Below are 17810 nucleotides of genomic sequence, written 5' to 3' on the forward strand. Positions count from 1 at the left end.
TCCCTACAGGCAGCAATTCCGCTCCTGGATATCTACTCAAAAGAAATGGCAGCTACGTCCATGCAGCCTTCTACACAAAAGCTCATAGGAGCGCTATTGCTAATACCATGAAACTCAAAGCCCAGGTGACCAGCAGCAGAACAATGTGGTACAGGGACAGAATCCACATAATGGACTACTACTCAATATTTAAAAACCGAACTCCAGCACATGCATCAACACAGATGAATCTCAAAAATGCTAAGCAAAGGCCAGACACAAATGAGTACGTATTGCATTATTCCCTCTATATAAATTTCAAAAACAGGCAAAAGTAATCACTGGGCACACAGGCTTACACATTTATCAAACTCAACCTTTGCACTGTAGATCTGTGGTTTTACTTCAATAACAACAAAAAGCACCTCGCCGCTCACAGCCACGTCTCATGCTCCGGGGACGGTGAGGTTCACGGCCCGCGGGCTCTCAGCAAACAGGATAAACGTGTGCTCTTACCTCGCAAAGCCCTGTGGCAGCTCCCCGAGGCCGTAGAGCGGATACAGGTACGGGCTCTTGCCATATCTCGCCAAAGACTCACTGTAAAGTTTAATCCTATTAATGGTTTCACAACACGGTTCATCTAAATAGCTGGAGGAGAGGAAGTGAATATTAGAAAAGGGCTTCGGATTTCATTTGTGTTCAATTTAAGATCTTTTCCTGAATTGAAGGTATTCAGTTATATACTTTCGTATTTTACTTGAAAGGCTCTAACATTCATTTGCAGCTAGAACCTGTTCTTTCACTGTTTAACATGGCTAGATACTCATTTTCTTGCATATTCCACAGTGAAGAACTGGGAAATTCAATTAGCGTTCCCAAAACATATAGAAATCTAAAAACCAAAGAACTTACTCATCAGTTCTGTAAAGTGCCAGGGCATGACCGGTAAAATCTATAACATCTTGGCCCAAGTCAAATTTCTTATACACCTCGCGCATTGGAGTCTTCTTAGGGTCGATGCCCTCAAAAGTTCTAGAATCTTTCTCATCGAAGTTGGCAACGTACACTAGGAATTTTCTGAAGCGACGTTTCTCAAACAGCCCCATTAAGCCTGAAAAAGAATTTTTTAAAATAGGACACTGAGGAAAAGAAAGTCTGAGAAGAAGGCTGAAAGATGCCACGTTACCGTCTGGGGCTCTTCCAACGCAACGTGCATTTAAAACGCGGGGGTCTGACAAGACTAAATAAACTGACAATTACAACAGCTCAGTTAGGTCTTCAATTTTACAGTGCAATTACAAGTAATTAGAACCAGTATTTAATTAAATGTAACATATCTAATTACATCTCTTATTAGGTACGAGGTAAATAGGACTTTGAAAACTATTATTCAAAAAGGCATCCGTCTGAATGTTCTCTGAAAAACTCTGATCTGTACTTAGCCAACTGCCTGAAATTCTGAATGCTCTTCCTTTTCTTTTTCTGTATTTTAAGATACATTCTGGCATTTAACGGGGTAGAAGCTCGGCCTCCAAGAGCAAACTGACCTCAAAGAAATTTAGACGCTGGTTACGCCGCTAGTTACTTTACTGCAGGCCTAGATAACCAGCTCACCGCTTTTCACGCTAAAAAGCAGATGAGGAGACAGCTGTAAATCACCACCGACTACACCCTCGGCTCTTCCTACCAGTCACTATTCCTACTAGTAGGCCAGTTTCAGTAAGACAACAGGTCAAAGCTTCCCAATTACCTAACCAGGTATAAGATTTGACCACGGAATTTTTAAAAAAGCAGAATCAGTATCATAAGAAGACCACTAGGATATGGCACATGATGTAGAATTCTCGCGGTGGACCCACAGGACCTAACCCCAGATCAGCAGCGGGCTGCAGCTGCAGGCGGTCTACTGCAGACTGCCACGAGCCCTGAGATGCACTTAGCTCTGTGACATCCAAGGTGACCTGATGCCTGGGTGCTCCAGACAAATAGGTGTCTCAGCCTAAGACTGAGAATAAACAAACAAGCTAAAGACTGAACTTAAGACCGAAGATTTTGCTGGGCACATTTTAAAGCTATTTATGAAAACTTCTCTGAACATATTATCTGCGTTCAACATGACTCTAGAGGTCATATACATTTCTCACTGATTTGACAAAAGTAATGTTTGACCAAACAACAAATATTTATTGGAACCTTGTGAACTGTCACAAGAACCAACAGTGTATACAGCTCCTAAAAAAGCCAATGGTCACCAGGCTACAGTAACAGAAATACATTGTCCTGAGAAAGTAGCAGCCCGCTGACGTGACTGAGCAGACAGCACGTGCACTGCTGTGTCTGGTCTGGCTGCAGTGCCATACATCCAGGATGACCTTGGCAAATCAGAGACTTTCTAAAGAAAAGTGGTCAAGATAGCATACCACATGAGCAACGACCCGGGAACTGGGAATGTTTACCATGAGGAGAATTAGAGGTATGTGATGGTTAAAATACCCCAAACCTGTGTTTACACACTACACAGTATATAGTATCAGAACCCACACTCATAATACTCACAGTATTATGAGTGTGGGTTCTGATCTGCCAATCTGGCTTCGAACACTTCCACCCATCAGGAGCCAGGCTACTCTGGGCTGTTCTCTCACATCTGCAAGATGGACAGCAGCACCCTCATCTCGTAGGTGTAGGAGAGAAAGTCAGATAATACACGCAGAGTACCTGGTACCTCCACGCCCAGATAATGCTCAGTTTGAGCTATCATTATAAAACAATTTGTTCTTATTTACCTTTCTCTTAAAATTCTCTACCTCTACACTTCTGCTTATTTATTCTGCCTAAAATTTTCTTGCCTGTCACTGTGACTTCAAAATCCTATCCACCAGTGTAAAAACAGCTGCCAACAAGGTATTGTAAAATTCATGAAACCATATACTAACAGGTAAATTCTACTATAAATTATACCTTAATAAACCCAACCTTAAAAATACATACATTAACCTGTTTATTTTTGCAAAAAGAAACATAAGGATAAACCAGAAACAGGTAAAAATGATTACCTATCGGGGTGGAAAGATGGAAGTGGAAAATAAGGGCCAGACTTCTAAATATACCCTTTGACACAATTTTGACTTTCAGATCGAGTAAATGTTTCATATATTTGAAAAAATTAAATCCAAAATGAAAAAATAAAACTGCTGAAAGGTAAATCCTTCCATTTTTGTTAAATGAAGGAAGCTGAAGTTATTAATATAGACAAGAATGCTATTATTACCACATGACCCAGCAATCTCACTCCTGGATTTATCCAAAGATATTGAAAACGCTAATTCAAAAAGATACATACACCCCTATGTCCAATTTACAATAGCCAAGATATGTGAACAACCTAGGTGGATAGATAAGATGCAGTACATATCTACACAATGGAATATTAGCCACAGAAAAGTGTGAAATCTTACCATTTGTGACAACATGGATAGACCTAGAGGATATTATGCTATGTGAAATATACCACACAGACATAAATACGCTATTATTTCACTTACATGTGGAATCTGAAAACACACATACACAGATACAGCGAACAAACTAATGGTTGCCAGATGGGAGGTGGGGGATGGGCAAAAAAGGTTAAGAGATGAAGAAGTACAAGCTGCCAGCGATGAGTCATGGGAGGACGTGGGGTACGGCACAGGGAATACGGTCAACACTACTGTAAGAACTATGTGTGGTGCCAGGTGGGGACGAGACTCATCAGGGGACCATTTGTAAGTTACGTAAATGTCTAACCACTATGTTGTACCTCTGAAACTAATGTCAACTATAACTAAATTTAAAAAATAGATGAGAGGTAAAGAGAATAAAAATACAAAAGCACAAACTTTGCTTAAAGGGTTCTATGCAAACCCCTGCACTCTTTTTTTTATGTAAACACTATCTGGATTACACTTACTGTCACGTACAAGACTGAAAGTAATTTCTAACACGATTGCACCACTGACTCCCGTCAATTTAACTGAGGGCCATTCTTTTCCTTCCCCAGTTGGCCATTCTAACCCGGCCACAGTTCTTAGTGGTGTTTCTTACTATTTGGCTCTAGTGTCTTTCAACATTTTATGCCCAACATTTTCTCCCCCAAAAGCAAAAACTAAATAAACGCAGTTAGAGAAACTGCCAAAATAATTGCGAAAACATTTCCACATTACGCCAAAATAACCACTGGACAAGTTAGGTGCCCCGTTCCCGCGCCCCCTGCGCGGCCTCCGCTGGGCTCACACAGACCTTCCTCTGCAAAGCACTGCACAATCCAGATGCCTGGGGACAGAGGGCTCTCCTGGGGCGTTTGCTATTCCAGAGAGAGCGTGGAGCTCGGAACAGGAAGTACCAACCAGCAACCCTTGGCTGAGCCAGCAGAGGGAGCAGTTTTGGACAGACCCACTGGGATCCCCAAAGCCGGGTTTGGAGGACAGAGGCACCAGTCAGGAGGCCAGGCCCTCAACGGCGCCCTTCCCTGCTCCGCAGGTTGAGTGATGCGGTCAGGGGTCACTCAGCCCAGTGACTGAGCCCGCAGGCTCTGCAGCCATCCAGCCAGGGTCCCAGCTCCAATCCTGCTAGCTACTACTTGTATGATTCCAGGCCCGAGCCTCACCTCATAAAAGCGTTTTAAATGCCAAATAAGAAAATGAATGTGCGGTGTGTAGCACAGAGCCTAGCACACAAACACTCAAAAAAGAAAGATGGCTGTAAGGAACTACTACAGACCGAGCACAACTAGACCTCAGTGGGCTCAGACTCGCCAGTGCCCAGCCACGCGACACAGCGATGGGCCCGGGCACTCTCTTTAAGATTCCAAAGTGGGGACTTTCGAACATTCTGTTCTCAACTGCCCAGAACGATGTCTGGCACAAAACAGACATTCGGTAAGCATTTGCAGACTGGATGACTGAATGGATAGCTGACAAAAAGGACATTAAATTCAATCTCTAAGATTCATTTTGCACTATAAAATCTTAACATTCTGAGAAAATAAAAGTACTTACTAGATGCCAGGGCCTCTGCTTCGGTGGAAGGGACCTTGTAGATTTTCCCTCCCTTATAGACGAAGCTCCCTTCAGTCACTTTGAAGTCCAGGTAACGAGTGACCTCGGTATAAAGCAGCATCTTAACCAGCTGACCTATAAAAGTCACATGATTCACACTGTCACTTTTATCTTATTACCCTCAAAAAACCTAGCAGAAATAAAAGTACATTTACAGATAGCAATGGCTGCCCCATTTTTTCTTAACATTGTATAATAACTCCTACAAAAAAGTCTCCAAAGCCATATTTTAAATGGGGCAATCAGAATGCACACCTATTGCTTAGCGTATTTAGATGTTTTTTTAAATGTTACAACTTCAAGGTTAATAACTTCAACTTGCTTTCGTAAAAGCTACACAATTATTACAGGTACGAGGTTTAGAATTACAGTACTATTACAAATAGGTTTGGGTGTCTTTCAAATTCCTATGATATTTTAAGAGAGGCAACTCAGGCAAATTTTTTAGGAATTTGTGCTTTTCAGTTTCTAGGTGAATTTATATTCATTAAAACGGACACTAATTTCAAAATTAGATTAAAAAAAAAAAAGCCAGGCATACAATTAAAAATATCACCTACCTATAAACCAAAAAAAATTTTAGCATACTAAAAATAGCAAACTTCTTTGAAAAACCAAATTATTTTAAAGCCCATTTGAAAGGACAAATACATTAAAATATTTCAAAATTTAAAGGGCTTCTTTTTTTAGAATAATGAGAAGTGCTTTATGCAGCTAGATGTTAAAATACAATGTACAACTGTATTAATCTACAAATTAGTGGAAAACAATGGACTCACGTATAAGAATTTAATGTATTATAAACGGTCAGATCTAAGTGGAAAAGATAAACGGTGCTGCAGGACAACTGATCAGTCATTTCAAAAAAATATATTTCATTTCTACTTCTTATAGGATAACAAAATTATTTATGTGGTAAAATGGGTAAATTTGTAGGGGAAAAACAAACTATATAAAATCATAAAAGTAAATATTAGTATTTTTATAACCATGAAGTAGACAAAAATTTTAAGCACAGCCTTCCAAATCAGAAACAAGAAAAGGAAGAAAGATCAACCTATAGGACCATATAAAATTAAAAGCTTTTGTACACACACACAAAAACAACAGTAATATATAAGGCCAATCACAAACTGGAAAGGGTATTTCCAACATATTTCAAAGGGTATTTAATAGCCTTTATAAAGAGCTCTTTCCCATCAATAAAGAAAAACACAAAACCTCAACAGAAAAATGTGCGAAGCACAAGGCTGGACGATTCACTGAAGAATATGAAAGTCAATAAACATCTAGAAATCATTTCACCTGCTAGTAAATAGGTATATTTTTAAAATTCATTGTTTTGCCTGCTAGTACGACAAAATGGCAAAAACTAAACACTGCCCGGGCTTGGCAGTGGTACCGGCTGAGGGCGGCCTCAGTCTGCTGGTGATGAGCAACGTAAGGGACGGCCTTAAACCGCTGCCTTTATGCCCCAGAAAACACTGAGGAGTATACAGTGAGACTGTCACACGTCCACGTGCACACACACTCGCTACGTCTCTTAAACCTACTGTCTATCAGTTGAAACACGTTAACTGAGGAGAAAAATCTGAAAAACATATATACATATATAGCCTGGCAGGTCATATACCAAAATGTTAACCATAATTCTAGATGGTAAATTCTGGTTATATAAATTTTATTTCCTTTCCGGTTAGCTATGTTAGCAAATTTTAATAAAATAATTACTTAAAAAAAATAATTTGTTATAATTTACTTCCAAAAATTTAGTTAACTTTAAATTTCAGAGACAATTCAAACTAAGACCTTGCCATTAAAACGAACTATAGAACATAAATTCAAAAGCAGCGGGGCGGGCACATACTTTGTTTCAGGGGACAGATTTACAACAATTTAGTTTTTCAATGTGATCTGAGGAAAAGACACTAATATCATAGCAATTTAAAAAAATACTTAGCTCTTCTAATTAAAAATGAGAAAAAATAATTTAAAAGCCTACAAACTAGAAAAACATTGTTTCTCAAGGGCCAGTTATCTAAGATTGTCACCAAAGCGTCAAGAAGTCTATTATAAACACTTAGAATCTGGCATGTATTGTACTACATCACAGTTTTGTTTCTCCAGAACGAGTCACCCCATTTCCCCTCATCCTGAGTGCCTCTAGACACCTCTCACAGACGTTACTCACCAGACCTCAGCCATTCAACAAAATCCGCTTCCACACACCTGGAGTAATATTTTCTGCCTGGATTTAGTTCCTACTTTTAAACCAGATTCAACGCATTACCATAAATATAGGTCAGAACCCTTTACCGTTGGCCATGAGGAACTTGGGGATTAAGTCAACATTCCAGTCCCTTCCTCGCCCCATCGATGCTGGCGGTGCTCCAGGTATTTTAAATCTTTTGTATAACTACAAACAAAGCAAAAAATACCCACAATGTAACAAAATTTAGTTTTCATTATGCTATGCAACTGTTTTTTGATGACATGGTTTTGGTATAATACCACTACATGAGGTAAAGTGTAATGAGGACATTTGCAAAGTGTAATGAGGATATATGCAAATTAAGTATATTACTAATCAATGCTAAAATTAGTACTTTCGAGGTGGTTTGTTTTTTTAGTAGCAGAAAAGCAAGAATACAAAACAATTTGTTAAAGACACTAGTTCTGAGGATCTATTCCTTATATCAGAAAACCTAAAAAATCACTTAAACTCATTCTCTCCTAAATAAAAAAACGATCAAAAAGCTTAATTTTGCTTCTGTAGTTATATAAGGATTTAAAAATAAGAATAAATTTTAAGTTCTTTCAATCAGAAAAGACAATTAAAATTAGTTCCAGTTAATTTCTAACATATATGAGATGAATAGGGGTTCTAGGAAAAAACTTGCACTTTAAGACCTGAGGATGCCACACTCACACAGTGCTGAGATGACACAGTAAGCAAAAATCCCTAAGTCCTTGGGTATAGTCACACACACACACACGAAAGAAAAAAAGAAAAGAAAACAAAGCAGCTTGCTCTTATTGAAGACCAGGTGATAAATGTGCCAGGTGTGGAAGGGACGGCACCAGCACATCGCTCCAGAGGGGCGCAATGCAGAGCGCTGGTGGCCACCACCCTAACCAGGGCCACACAGAGCGCTGTGAGCAGTGAGGCAACCAGACAGCATGTGCCTGCTGCTGTGATACCACAGGAAGTCCCGACCATACTTGCTTGTAAACCATCCTGGACTTTTCGACAGAGAAGAGAAAGTGAAGAGACTTCAGTACATTAGGAAAACAAGGAGAAACAATGCAAAAGCAACGTTTAAACTGGTTAAAAAAAAAAGAACGCTACTATACAGCAACAACATGCCTGGGGTCCCTGAGAAATTCGAATATGGTGAATGCTGTGGATTTTCCCGAATGCAGAAATGGTATGACGATCACGTAAGAGAGCGCTGCTCTCAGCAGAGGGATGCGGGAACGCTTAGGTCAAGCGTCATGTCTGTGATTTCCAATGGTTCAAAACCAACGACACGAAAAGACACATGAAGCAAATACAGCAAAATGTAAACTGCTACATCCAGATGGAAGGTTTCTGATCCACTAGTAGCATTCTTTTAACTTTTCTGTATGCCTGACTATAGGTAAACACTGATAGAAATATTAAGTTTATTTCAGGTCATTATTTAAATAATTGATATCTATACATCTCCTCTCAAAACACATAGTGCAGAGCAGCTCCTATCCACACAGGCGGACGCTGAACGAAGCTCACACGGAAGTGACACATTTGGGAAGCCAGGCTTCGTGTGCCCGCGCTTCAGAGCAGCAGGACGCGGGGTGGCGCGGCGAAAGGAGCTAAGCTCTGGAGTCACAGGACCGCGGTGCGTAACCCATTTCTGTGGTTTTAACTCCACAGGCACGACTGTGTCATCTGAAAAATGGGGATAAGAATCTGAGTGGCTGGGAGAATACGTGAGGCCACGTGGAGAGTACTGGCATCGTGCCTGCATGCATCAGGTCTTCGTCAAGTCTCCACTTCATCGGTTGTGCGGGGTAACGGCGCCCGACGGCAGCGAAGGGAGCATCTCCCCGGTCCCACAGGCCGTACGGGAAAACCAGAGCCGCCCGCAAGGAGTAAAGCTGAGATTCGCAAGGGAAAGGCGTGCTGATCTAGTCTGGTACTTACGTCTTCCAGAGGTGTGATGGATGCACTTTCTCCTCCGTAGTACGGGTTTCTGTCCATGTGCAGGACTTTCTTCCCGTTCACCGACATTATGCCCGACAGGATGCATTCCTACGGGGAAAGCGCAAGCATCTTCAAAACAAAGAAAAGGCCACAGCACGTTTCAAACAGATACTTTTACAGATTTTTTAAAAGTCTGTTGTGACACATTCTTTTGGTAAGGCCCATGTGTGTGCAACCTACGATGTCCTTTAAGGACAAAGCCCTAAAGCAGGGCTCAAACTGTAGTCTGTGGGCTCCCGTGGGCCCCAAGTTTAACTATTTTCATAATAATGCTAAGACATGATTCACTATTTGTCACTGTGTTGATGTCAGTACTGATGGCGCAAGGTCAGTGGTGGATGGAATGAATTAAGGTAGCAGCTCGAAAGTGTACTAAGTGTACCAGTCATTACACTCTGCACCACCGCTTAATTAGTTAAAACGTCCCTGATGTAGCAGTAAAATTACGTCTCTTAAATGTACACATAAAGCCATTCTGGCTCAAAGAAAACCTTCTGTGTGTGACTGACTGATAAGCTGAAATAGCTACTCCTTCCATGGACCACCGTTGTTATTTGAAAGAACTGACCAACATATGATTACTGAGACTTAAGCTGCCACTGTGTTTTGGCGTAAATCAAAGAATTTCCACAACAATCTGAGAGGCACTAAAACACCCCTCCCTTTTCCACACAGCCGTATGAGGCCTGATTTTCTTCATACATTTCAGCTAAGACAATACATCACGAGAGACGGAACACCAAAGCAGACAGGAGAATCCAACTGTCCTTTAAGCCAGACAGTAAAGAGATGTGCAGAAAATGTAAAGCAATATGCCGTCATAAATCTGTTTTGGAAAAGTTATACTTCATCAAATATGTTATACATGTTAACATTTAATGGGTTTAGCGTTACCTTCAAGTGGATTAATAACTTTTTAAAAATTCTCAGTGTTTTCTAACATGATAAATATTGATATAATCCTTATAAATAAAAGCTCTTTGGGGCTCTCAATATTTAAGAGCCCGAGACGGGAGTTTGGGAGTCTGAGAGTTTGAGAGCTGAGGCCTGCAGGAAGCACCAGGGTGACTGACCACTAATTAATTGACAACCAAAGGGCTATAAATAAAGGGCTACAAAGGCCCACGCTCAGAAGGGTAAACAAAGCATGAGTATACTAAGACGCACCAAATCAAATGGGGGGAATCCAGAAAGAATACAATTAGCGGGGAGAAAGGAGGAGATGGGCTACTCCCGCACTCAAACCATTGACGGGGGGCTCTCTGTGATCAGAGCTCTAGCTGGGAAGAGGAAGAGAATTCCATGCATCTTTATAAATCCTCAGTGCTTCTCTCAAACGCATCCAAAAGACCCTACACAGCAGAGAACAATCTCATTTCCACCCTAGAAGTCTGACTTTGAAAACTTTCTTTTAAAAATTCACGCATATTTCAAATTTCCCTCTATAATGTATCTATTCATTTCAGCATTCTTACGTGTTTTAAATTACTTACTATCGGGTTCAAATTGTACTCTGGGAGGGTGCACTACTTCTTAATGAGGTCAGGAAAGAAAACAGGAGCACTCCAAAAGGCCACCTGTGCCCTATTCCAGCCACGCCCCCCCAACCCAGCCACTCTCGCGACTTCTGAGAACAAAATTTGTTCTGCCCATTTTTAAATTCAAAATTCATGGAATCATACAGTATATAGGTTTTTGTATATACCTTTTATTCAACATCATGTTTACAAAATTCATCCATGTTTTGTGTATAGCTGACATTTCCTTATAATCACTGCTACAGAACAGGGGTCCCCAAAGCAGATGAGGCAAGTCCAGCCTTCTGGCTCTTTTTGTAAATTAGGTTTAGTGGTAAATACCCATTCCTGTTAATTTATATAATGTCTACACTGTTTTCAGTCTGCCTCAGAACTGAAGCTGTGACTAGTTGAGACCCTATGGACAGCAAAACCTGAAAACATTCACTAACCAGACCCTTGCAGAAGTCTGCCTAACCCTGCAGGCAGTGTGCCTTCAGGGTGGCTGTCACTTGTGAACTTGTCAGAAAAGTAAACTAAGCAGATTCTCAAACTTCCAGGTTTGCATCCACATCATCTGGAGAGCTGCTTCAACAGGCGGCCCCATCCAAGTCAGCAGGTCTGGGGATGGGGCCTGAGAATTTGCATTTCTCACCACCTCCGAAGTGATGCTAATGCTGCCGCTCCAGGACCAACTCCAAGAAGCACTGCAGTCCCAGAGCAGTGTCACTCAAACGTAAGTCATCTGGGTGTCATGTTAAAATGCGGACTTCGATTCACTGTATCCTGGGTGAGGCCTAACCTTCTGCACGTCTAGTTAAGTTCTCAGGTGCTGCAGAAGGTCGATCCATGGACCACGCAGCCCAACAGAACAGAAGTCCCCGACAAAGCTGCAGAGGTTTCTGCTGAACGGACTATACCACACGGATAACCACGATCCATCCGTTCTACTGGTGGACATCTGGCTACTTTCCAGTTTCTGACTATTACAAATCATGCTCTATAAACACTCTTAACGTGTCTTTCATGTATGCATTTGTTGGATATATATGAAGGAGAATACAAATACCTTCGACTTCAGTACATACTGTCAAACAGCTTTCCAAAATGGCCGTATGGACCTACACTTGTCAGCAGGGTGTGAAGGTTCCTGTTGTTTCAAACCCTTGCCCAACATTTGTGTTGCCGCGCCTTTAATTTTAGTCATTCTAATTAGGATGTGGTTTAATCTGCATTTCCTGACAACTACTGAGGTGGAGCACTTGTTTACACAAAAGCTAGGATAACTATGATGTCTTCTTCTGGTAAGTGCCTACTCAAATTATTTGCTCATTTTTAAAACGAGCTTTCTGTCTTTTTCTTAGTGAACTTAGCTATATAAAAGTTCTAAATGTATTCTGGACATTTGGAAGTCCTTTGCTGGTTCTGTCTTGTATACACCTTCCACGCTGCAACTTGCCTTTCCACTTCCTTAACAATGTCTTGAGGAACACCTGAAGGTATTTTACAAAAACCACCCTGACACCATCGAAAGCAATTCACTCGATCAAAAAAAAAAACCAAAAAAACAAAAAAGCAACTAACGAAGCACTAACATGTATAGTTCAACATTATTATATGAAAATAGAATGACATTCACTATCTCAAAAACAGGTTATGATGTACACAGAGGGAGACTAACTAGTCACACTTCCAGCTGACAAAAGCAGACTTCGGGATTCAACTCTGGAAGCAAAATCACCAACTCCGAGGGCCGCTTGGCTTCTGTGCATGACTGCGCACTCCAGTGCAAATATGCAAGAATCACTGGCCAGACTGGGCTCTGCCCAGGCACTGAAGGGCGGGCCCAGCAGGAGCCCAAGCTTTAAAGATGCGGCCGTGTCAAAGGGCCCACACAGACTGCCCTTAGAGGGGCCGCTTGGAGAGAATGCCAAAAGCTAACTGAAAATCCACATGCCACCAATTCTTGTAATCCCTCTGTAAAGCCTGCTTTTACATCGCCAAAAGAATAAAATAGAAGCATAAGCATAACACTTTAAAATTCTGCTTCAAACATGAGAAGACGTTTCACTGATAAAAAATATTCGCTGTTAAACTTTACCAATCATGTGAACACAGAGTATGTAATTATCCTAAAATTTTAACACCTTCCAAAATTAACTCAAAATTAAAATCTATTACTACTACCTATCTGGTGAATGCAGAATAACAAAGCATATTAAAGTCAGAGAAAATACCCTAAATTAATTATCTTTTTTGCACCAGAAAATCTGGTATATTCATCATATGTCAAGAATACTGATAACTTTTACCAGGAAATTTATATCTGAATAAATATTAACCAACACAGTCGTTTTAAATCTAACAGTTGAGAGTACTCCAAATTAATTTCAAAGTCACACTGAAATGACCCAAGCAAAATAGAATACAGACTCAAATCCAAAGTAACTACAACTATAAAACCATCTTCAGAGTCCACATCCTTTATGATAATGGCATCTACCCCTCATTTGACACTTCAAGTTTTCGACATAAAACGTAACCTGGTAAAGCTGTTTAAAGTTCAGCTGCAGCAAAGTTCTAGTACGGGAAGATGGGCGGGGATGGAGAAGGCCGTGATCAGGGACTGAAGTTCATGGCCGGCACCGTCCTGCACAGAACACTGGAACTGCAACAGTCAGCCTAACTCGAGTGGACAGCGCCTCAGGCAACTGTACTGTGGCGGCCTGAACGGGGCTTCCCAAGGCATGGTAGGAAACTGCGCCCTCGTATCCCGGAAATTAACAGCCCCCCTTCCCACCCTGAGAGCAGTCTGGGCGTGGAGGACAGAGCCAGCGCACACGGATATTCTGATACACCCTCCAAGTGCCAAACTAAACACCCATTAAAACTCTAGTCTACTGTATTTTAAAATTGTTAACACGAAAGAAAAGCAAATGCACGCAAAAATGTTATTACGAAGCGTCTAATAACTAATATTAAAGTGCCTTTTGAAAACTACCTATTTAGAAACATGAGAATGTATGAACTAGAAAAATTTTAAATCAGTTCATCTCAATGGTGTATGTCTTACAGCACTAACACCATAAAAACAATCATCAGTTTCAAGAAAAATGTTTCTTAAAATGTCTGTTCCTCTAATGCATCTCATTAAAAACTGTCAAAAGATACTTTTTGAAACATGGCTCTAATTACATCTTTCCTGCTCAAACTCCTCTCCCACTACAAGATGAAATTCAAATTTCTTAGCCTAGTACTATCAACACCCTTGGTGATACGCCTTCTTTCCCACCCTCCTTCCTATTTCATCTCTCTATGCCTGTCTCAGGCAAAACGAACTCATCGCATATAGCTATTTTCTATGTATCTATCTCCTCTTGATACTGACTTACACTGCTCTCTCTGCCTCGAAAAATCATCTATCACATTCAAAGCTTACCAATATTTTTAAAGGTCAGCTTACACACCTTTTTCTTTATGGAATTTTCCTGATTCCTGTCTAAATTCCCACACGTGTATCTCTCCCATGTCACTGAGTACCTTCTCACGTGAACTCTTATTATTATTACCCCTACATGAGAAGCTACTTATAGACTGCTGTTTACTTTTATTGCCTATACCTGACTACAAGTAGTTTAATTAAAACTGGGGAGCATTACTCCAGTAAAAGTCTTTAATTAGGTACTATGAGAGGTGAGATACAGGCATATCTTGTTTTACTGTGCTTCACAGATGCTGCGTTTTTTACAAATTGAAGGCAAGAAGACCCTCCACCAGCACCATCTCCAAGGTCTGCCTGTATTGCTGATTATCAGGTATGGGAGCCAAAACATTTACCAAGTGGTCTTTCAAACGAAATGTCTCACCATTACCTCAATATGCCAAAATGTCGGATTTTACTTCTGTTCTTTTGGGACAGTATGCTTAAGGCTGATTAAAAATACAGATGCCCTACAAGATATTTACACTTTCCAACAGTGAGACCCAAGACCACCTCTGAGCTGACAGAAAGCCCTCTGTCTACACAAGTCTAACATAACAACAGCAAGGATTTTCAAGGAGCAAATCTAACAAGCAATTTAAATTACCATTCAAGATTTTAAAATCGACTTAAAAAATTCTTCGAGATCACAAAATTTTTATAAAGAAAAACTATGAGATGTACGACAATGTTTTATACGCATAATGCTGAGAATAATCTGGCTAAATATCACTAAAGTATATGTTTCTATTTGTAACTCCTTAGTAGAATTACTATGTAGAAGAAATACGTTTCGGAAGCTGTGGAGCATAACTGCCGTTACTTTATATACTATTTCTAAGAAGGTTCATGAATTTATTGCCAAGCCCAAAGGCAATTGAAGTTGCAAGTCAGGGGGTCAGAGGCTGTCTATACACTCTGAGATGAAAGAAATGTAAAAGTTGCGAGCAAAGTAAGCAAAAGGGAAAATGAAAAGTAAACAAGAATTCACAAGGCCCAGCAGTCTGAGACTATTGGGTAAGGAGGGCCAAGCTCCTCATTAGGTCTCAGTGGCTTCCATATGTCCTAGCACGACACATTAACCCTCATGGTGTGAAATCTTAGCTAACAGGTAATTTTAGTTTGTGAAAGACTGTTTGGAAAGGCTTTTAACCAAAAGTTGTGGTTCTTTAAAGGGATAACCCTCAATTCCTATCCAAAATGTTCCCTTTCTCTTATAGAATAAAAATTCTGCTAAATCATTCCAAATCATTTTATGCCTCCTTTACTAAAGTTACGAGTATTTGTGAATTAATACGACCTTATTTTCGATGTAACAATCAATATAAAACAATAGCAACACTAGGCAACAAAGAAAAACTCCAACACTTCCTTATACTTTATTTTAAAAGTAACAAGTTAATTGCACTAAAAGTACTGGACACACTGGCATGTAATGTTTGGTACCCATAACTGAGAGGGTATGTCTGTTTTTAGGTTCTTAAAACTCAGGCACTAAATGTTTGTAAACCAAAAATTAAGAAAATTCAATGTTCACTCTAACCACTCAAAGTTATTTGTAATTTCAGGGTTTTAAACTTTGGTGGTCTCTTGATTTAACTTTAATCGAAGTCCTTGCATCAGTAAAAATGAGGGCAGACAATTCATCATTATCAAAATCACCCCGTCGCCACGACTCCTGTCAACGTCAGTAGTGTGACCGCTGAGTTGATTTAATTCTCAAAGATCCTATAAAACGACCTGGGAGGATCATAGGGATTAGTTAGCACAGCTATAAAGTGACAGGCAAAATCGGTGTGATTTCTAGTTAAATCCATATCTAACATTCATCAAACAGGTCATAAATAATCCAAATGAAATAAGAACATTATCTTAATTTGGTTGTTATACAATAAAACTGTGTATCTTTGATACAAAGTGATGCTTCTGAGCCTGCAAGATGGTGAATCTGCACCCATCTGTTCAATGTTCAAATGACCTTAATCAAGAGCAATTCTGAAAGACCAGCAATAACCGTAAAAAAAACAGTGGACAAACTGGCTCTTACAATGTGCTGCTGATGAGTAACGTCCGGCACAAACTACTAAACTCAGTTCAAAATCCCAAGTAGGCACTTTAAGTAATCTCATCTGTTTAGTACTTACTATTTCCTAGCCCCGTCACAAGTCTATTTCTGGGCTGGTCAAACATAATGAAGCATTCAGAAATGAGTATTCTCCAACAATCACCACAAATCACTAGAAACAGAAAAATGCCCGGTCAGAAAAGTGCCACTCTGGCTCCTAACAAACTCTTCCTAAAAATTCAGTGAAATGAAAGTCTGAAGGTTTTCTCTTGTGCAGAGAAATCTAAAATAGTTAATTTGGGGTGTTACCTGGAAAAAAACACTAATTTGATCCTGAGAGTTAACAACGCATTTCTACAAATTTGAAAAGGTGGTTTACATTAAATGATTTGGGACTATGGGGTCAGATTACATAGGATACACAAAATATAAATCAGTGTTCATCTTAAGACGAAGTAGCCTAAGTCAGAATTTCAAATTTCCAGAAGAAAATTTGATAATAAAAATGGTCCTCAGTTCAGATGGAATTCTTCTGCAAGATGAAGTCTCCATTTTCTTAAAACACACACAAAGTACAAGACACAACAAACTTGCCTGCATTATCTAGTTATCTAAAGGTCTCTAAGCAGACGCCCAGAAAAATCACGGTATCAGGAACACCTGGCACTAGCATTAGAACTGCATTCTTTACGTTGTTACTGATTCATCTTTTAACTCCCCGAAGAGAGCAAAATAGTAGAGAACTTGGCCTCTAGCAATCCATCACCCATCATTTCTTAGAGGACGGGCTTGAGAAGAGACAATGGAGGCTGGGAACTGACCAAACAAAAAGAAAGGATGGCAAAGGTCAGGTGAAAAAGCATTCGACAGACAAGTTTTGAGAAAACTCATTTTCAAGTCTCCAGATGTTCCGTAAGCAGGAGGGAGGGTAGTTAAAAAGAATGGATAATGCCACTCATTTTGGAGTGGGGGAGGGGCAGAAAACTAATGTTCTCCAAAAATCTAAGTTAACTTAACTCTAGCAATTACAAAACAGCAATTATCCAATGACCTGTCACAAACCTTGTGCCTAGCTCTGGCACACACACACACGCACGCACACACACACACACCGAGAAGTAGTGGTAGTGGCTGAAGGCTAAGTAGGAAATGCAACCGGGAGTGGCTCCCCTCCCCCACTCCGGCCGGCGCTTTTCCGTTTCCACTCCGGAGGCCAGCAGCGCGCACGGGGGTGGCCGGGCAGCAACCCGCCACCCGGGCTCTGGGTCTTTTCTGCAGCAAAGCGACACGCTCCTTAGCACCGGCTGTGCTCCGCCGTCCCCGCTCACCAAGTCCCCCACCGGACCGGGTTTTGCACGTCCCGGCCTTGGCACCGGGTCAGAGACGACCCGCTGCAATCACAGCCCAGCGGCCCTCGCGCCCG

General features: G+C 40.7%; 1 protein-coding gene and 1 long non-coding RNA gene across 2 annotated transcripts in view; both read right to left on the reverse strand.

Annotated features, from left to right (window-relative positions):
* Positions 1-17810, reverse strand: part of GDI2 (GDP dissociation inhibitor 2) — a 30230-nt gene that overhangs the window by 7758 nt on the left and 4662 nt on the right. Inside the window, exons 2-7 of the mRNA XM_025043394.1 lie at positions 17500-17778; positions 9265-9372; positions 7395-7494; positions 5019-5153; positions 892-1090; positions 496-627 (exon numbers count right to left, since the gene is read on the reverse strand). Coding sequence (XP_024899162.1) covers positions 496-627; positions 892-1090; positions 5019-5153; positions 7395-7494; positions 9265-9372; positions 17500-17778 — 953 coding nt within the window. The remainder of the gene's footprint in view (positions 1-495; positions 628-891; positions 1091-5018; positions 5154-7394; positions 7495-9264; positions 9373-17499; positions 17779-17810) is intronic.
* On the reverse strand, positions 15678-17491 carry LOC112475629. Its single transcript, XR_003044789.1, has 2 exons — positions 16467-17491; positions 15678-16062 (listed from the first exon to the last, which is right to left on the reverse strand). It is a non-coding gene; the product is annotated as an uncharacterized LOC112475629 (long non-coding RNA).

This window comes from Pteropus alecto, unplaced genomic scaffold (genome assembly GCF_000325575.1).
Source record: "Pteropus alecto unplaced genomic scaffold, ASM32557v1 scaffold11, whole genome shotgun sequence".
Taxonomy (NCBI): domain Eukaryota; kingdom Metazoa; phylum Chordata; class Mammalia; order Chiroptera; family Pteropodidae; genus Pteropus; species Pteropus alecto.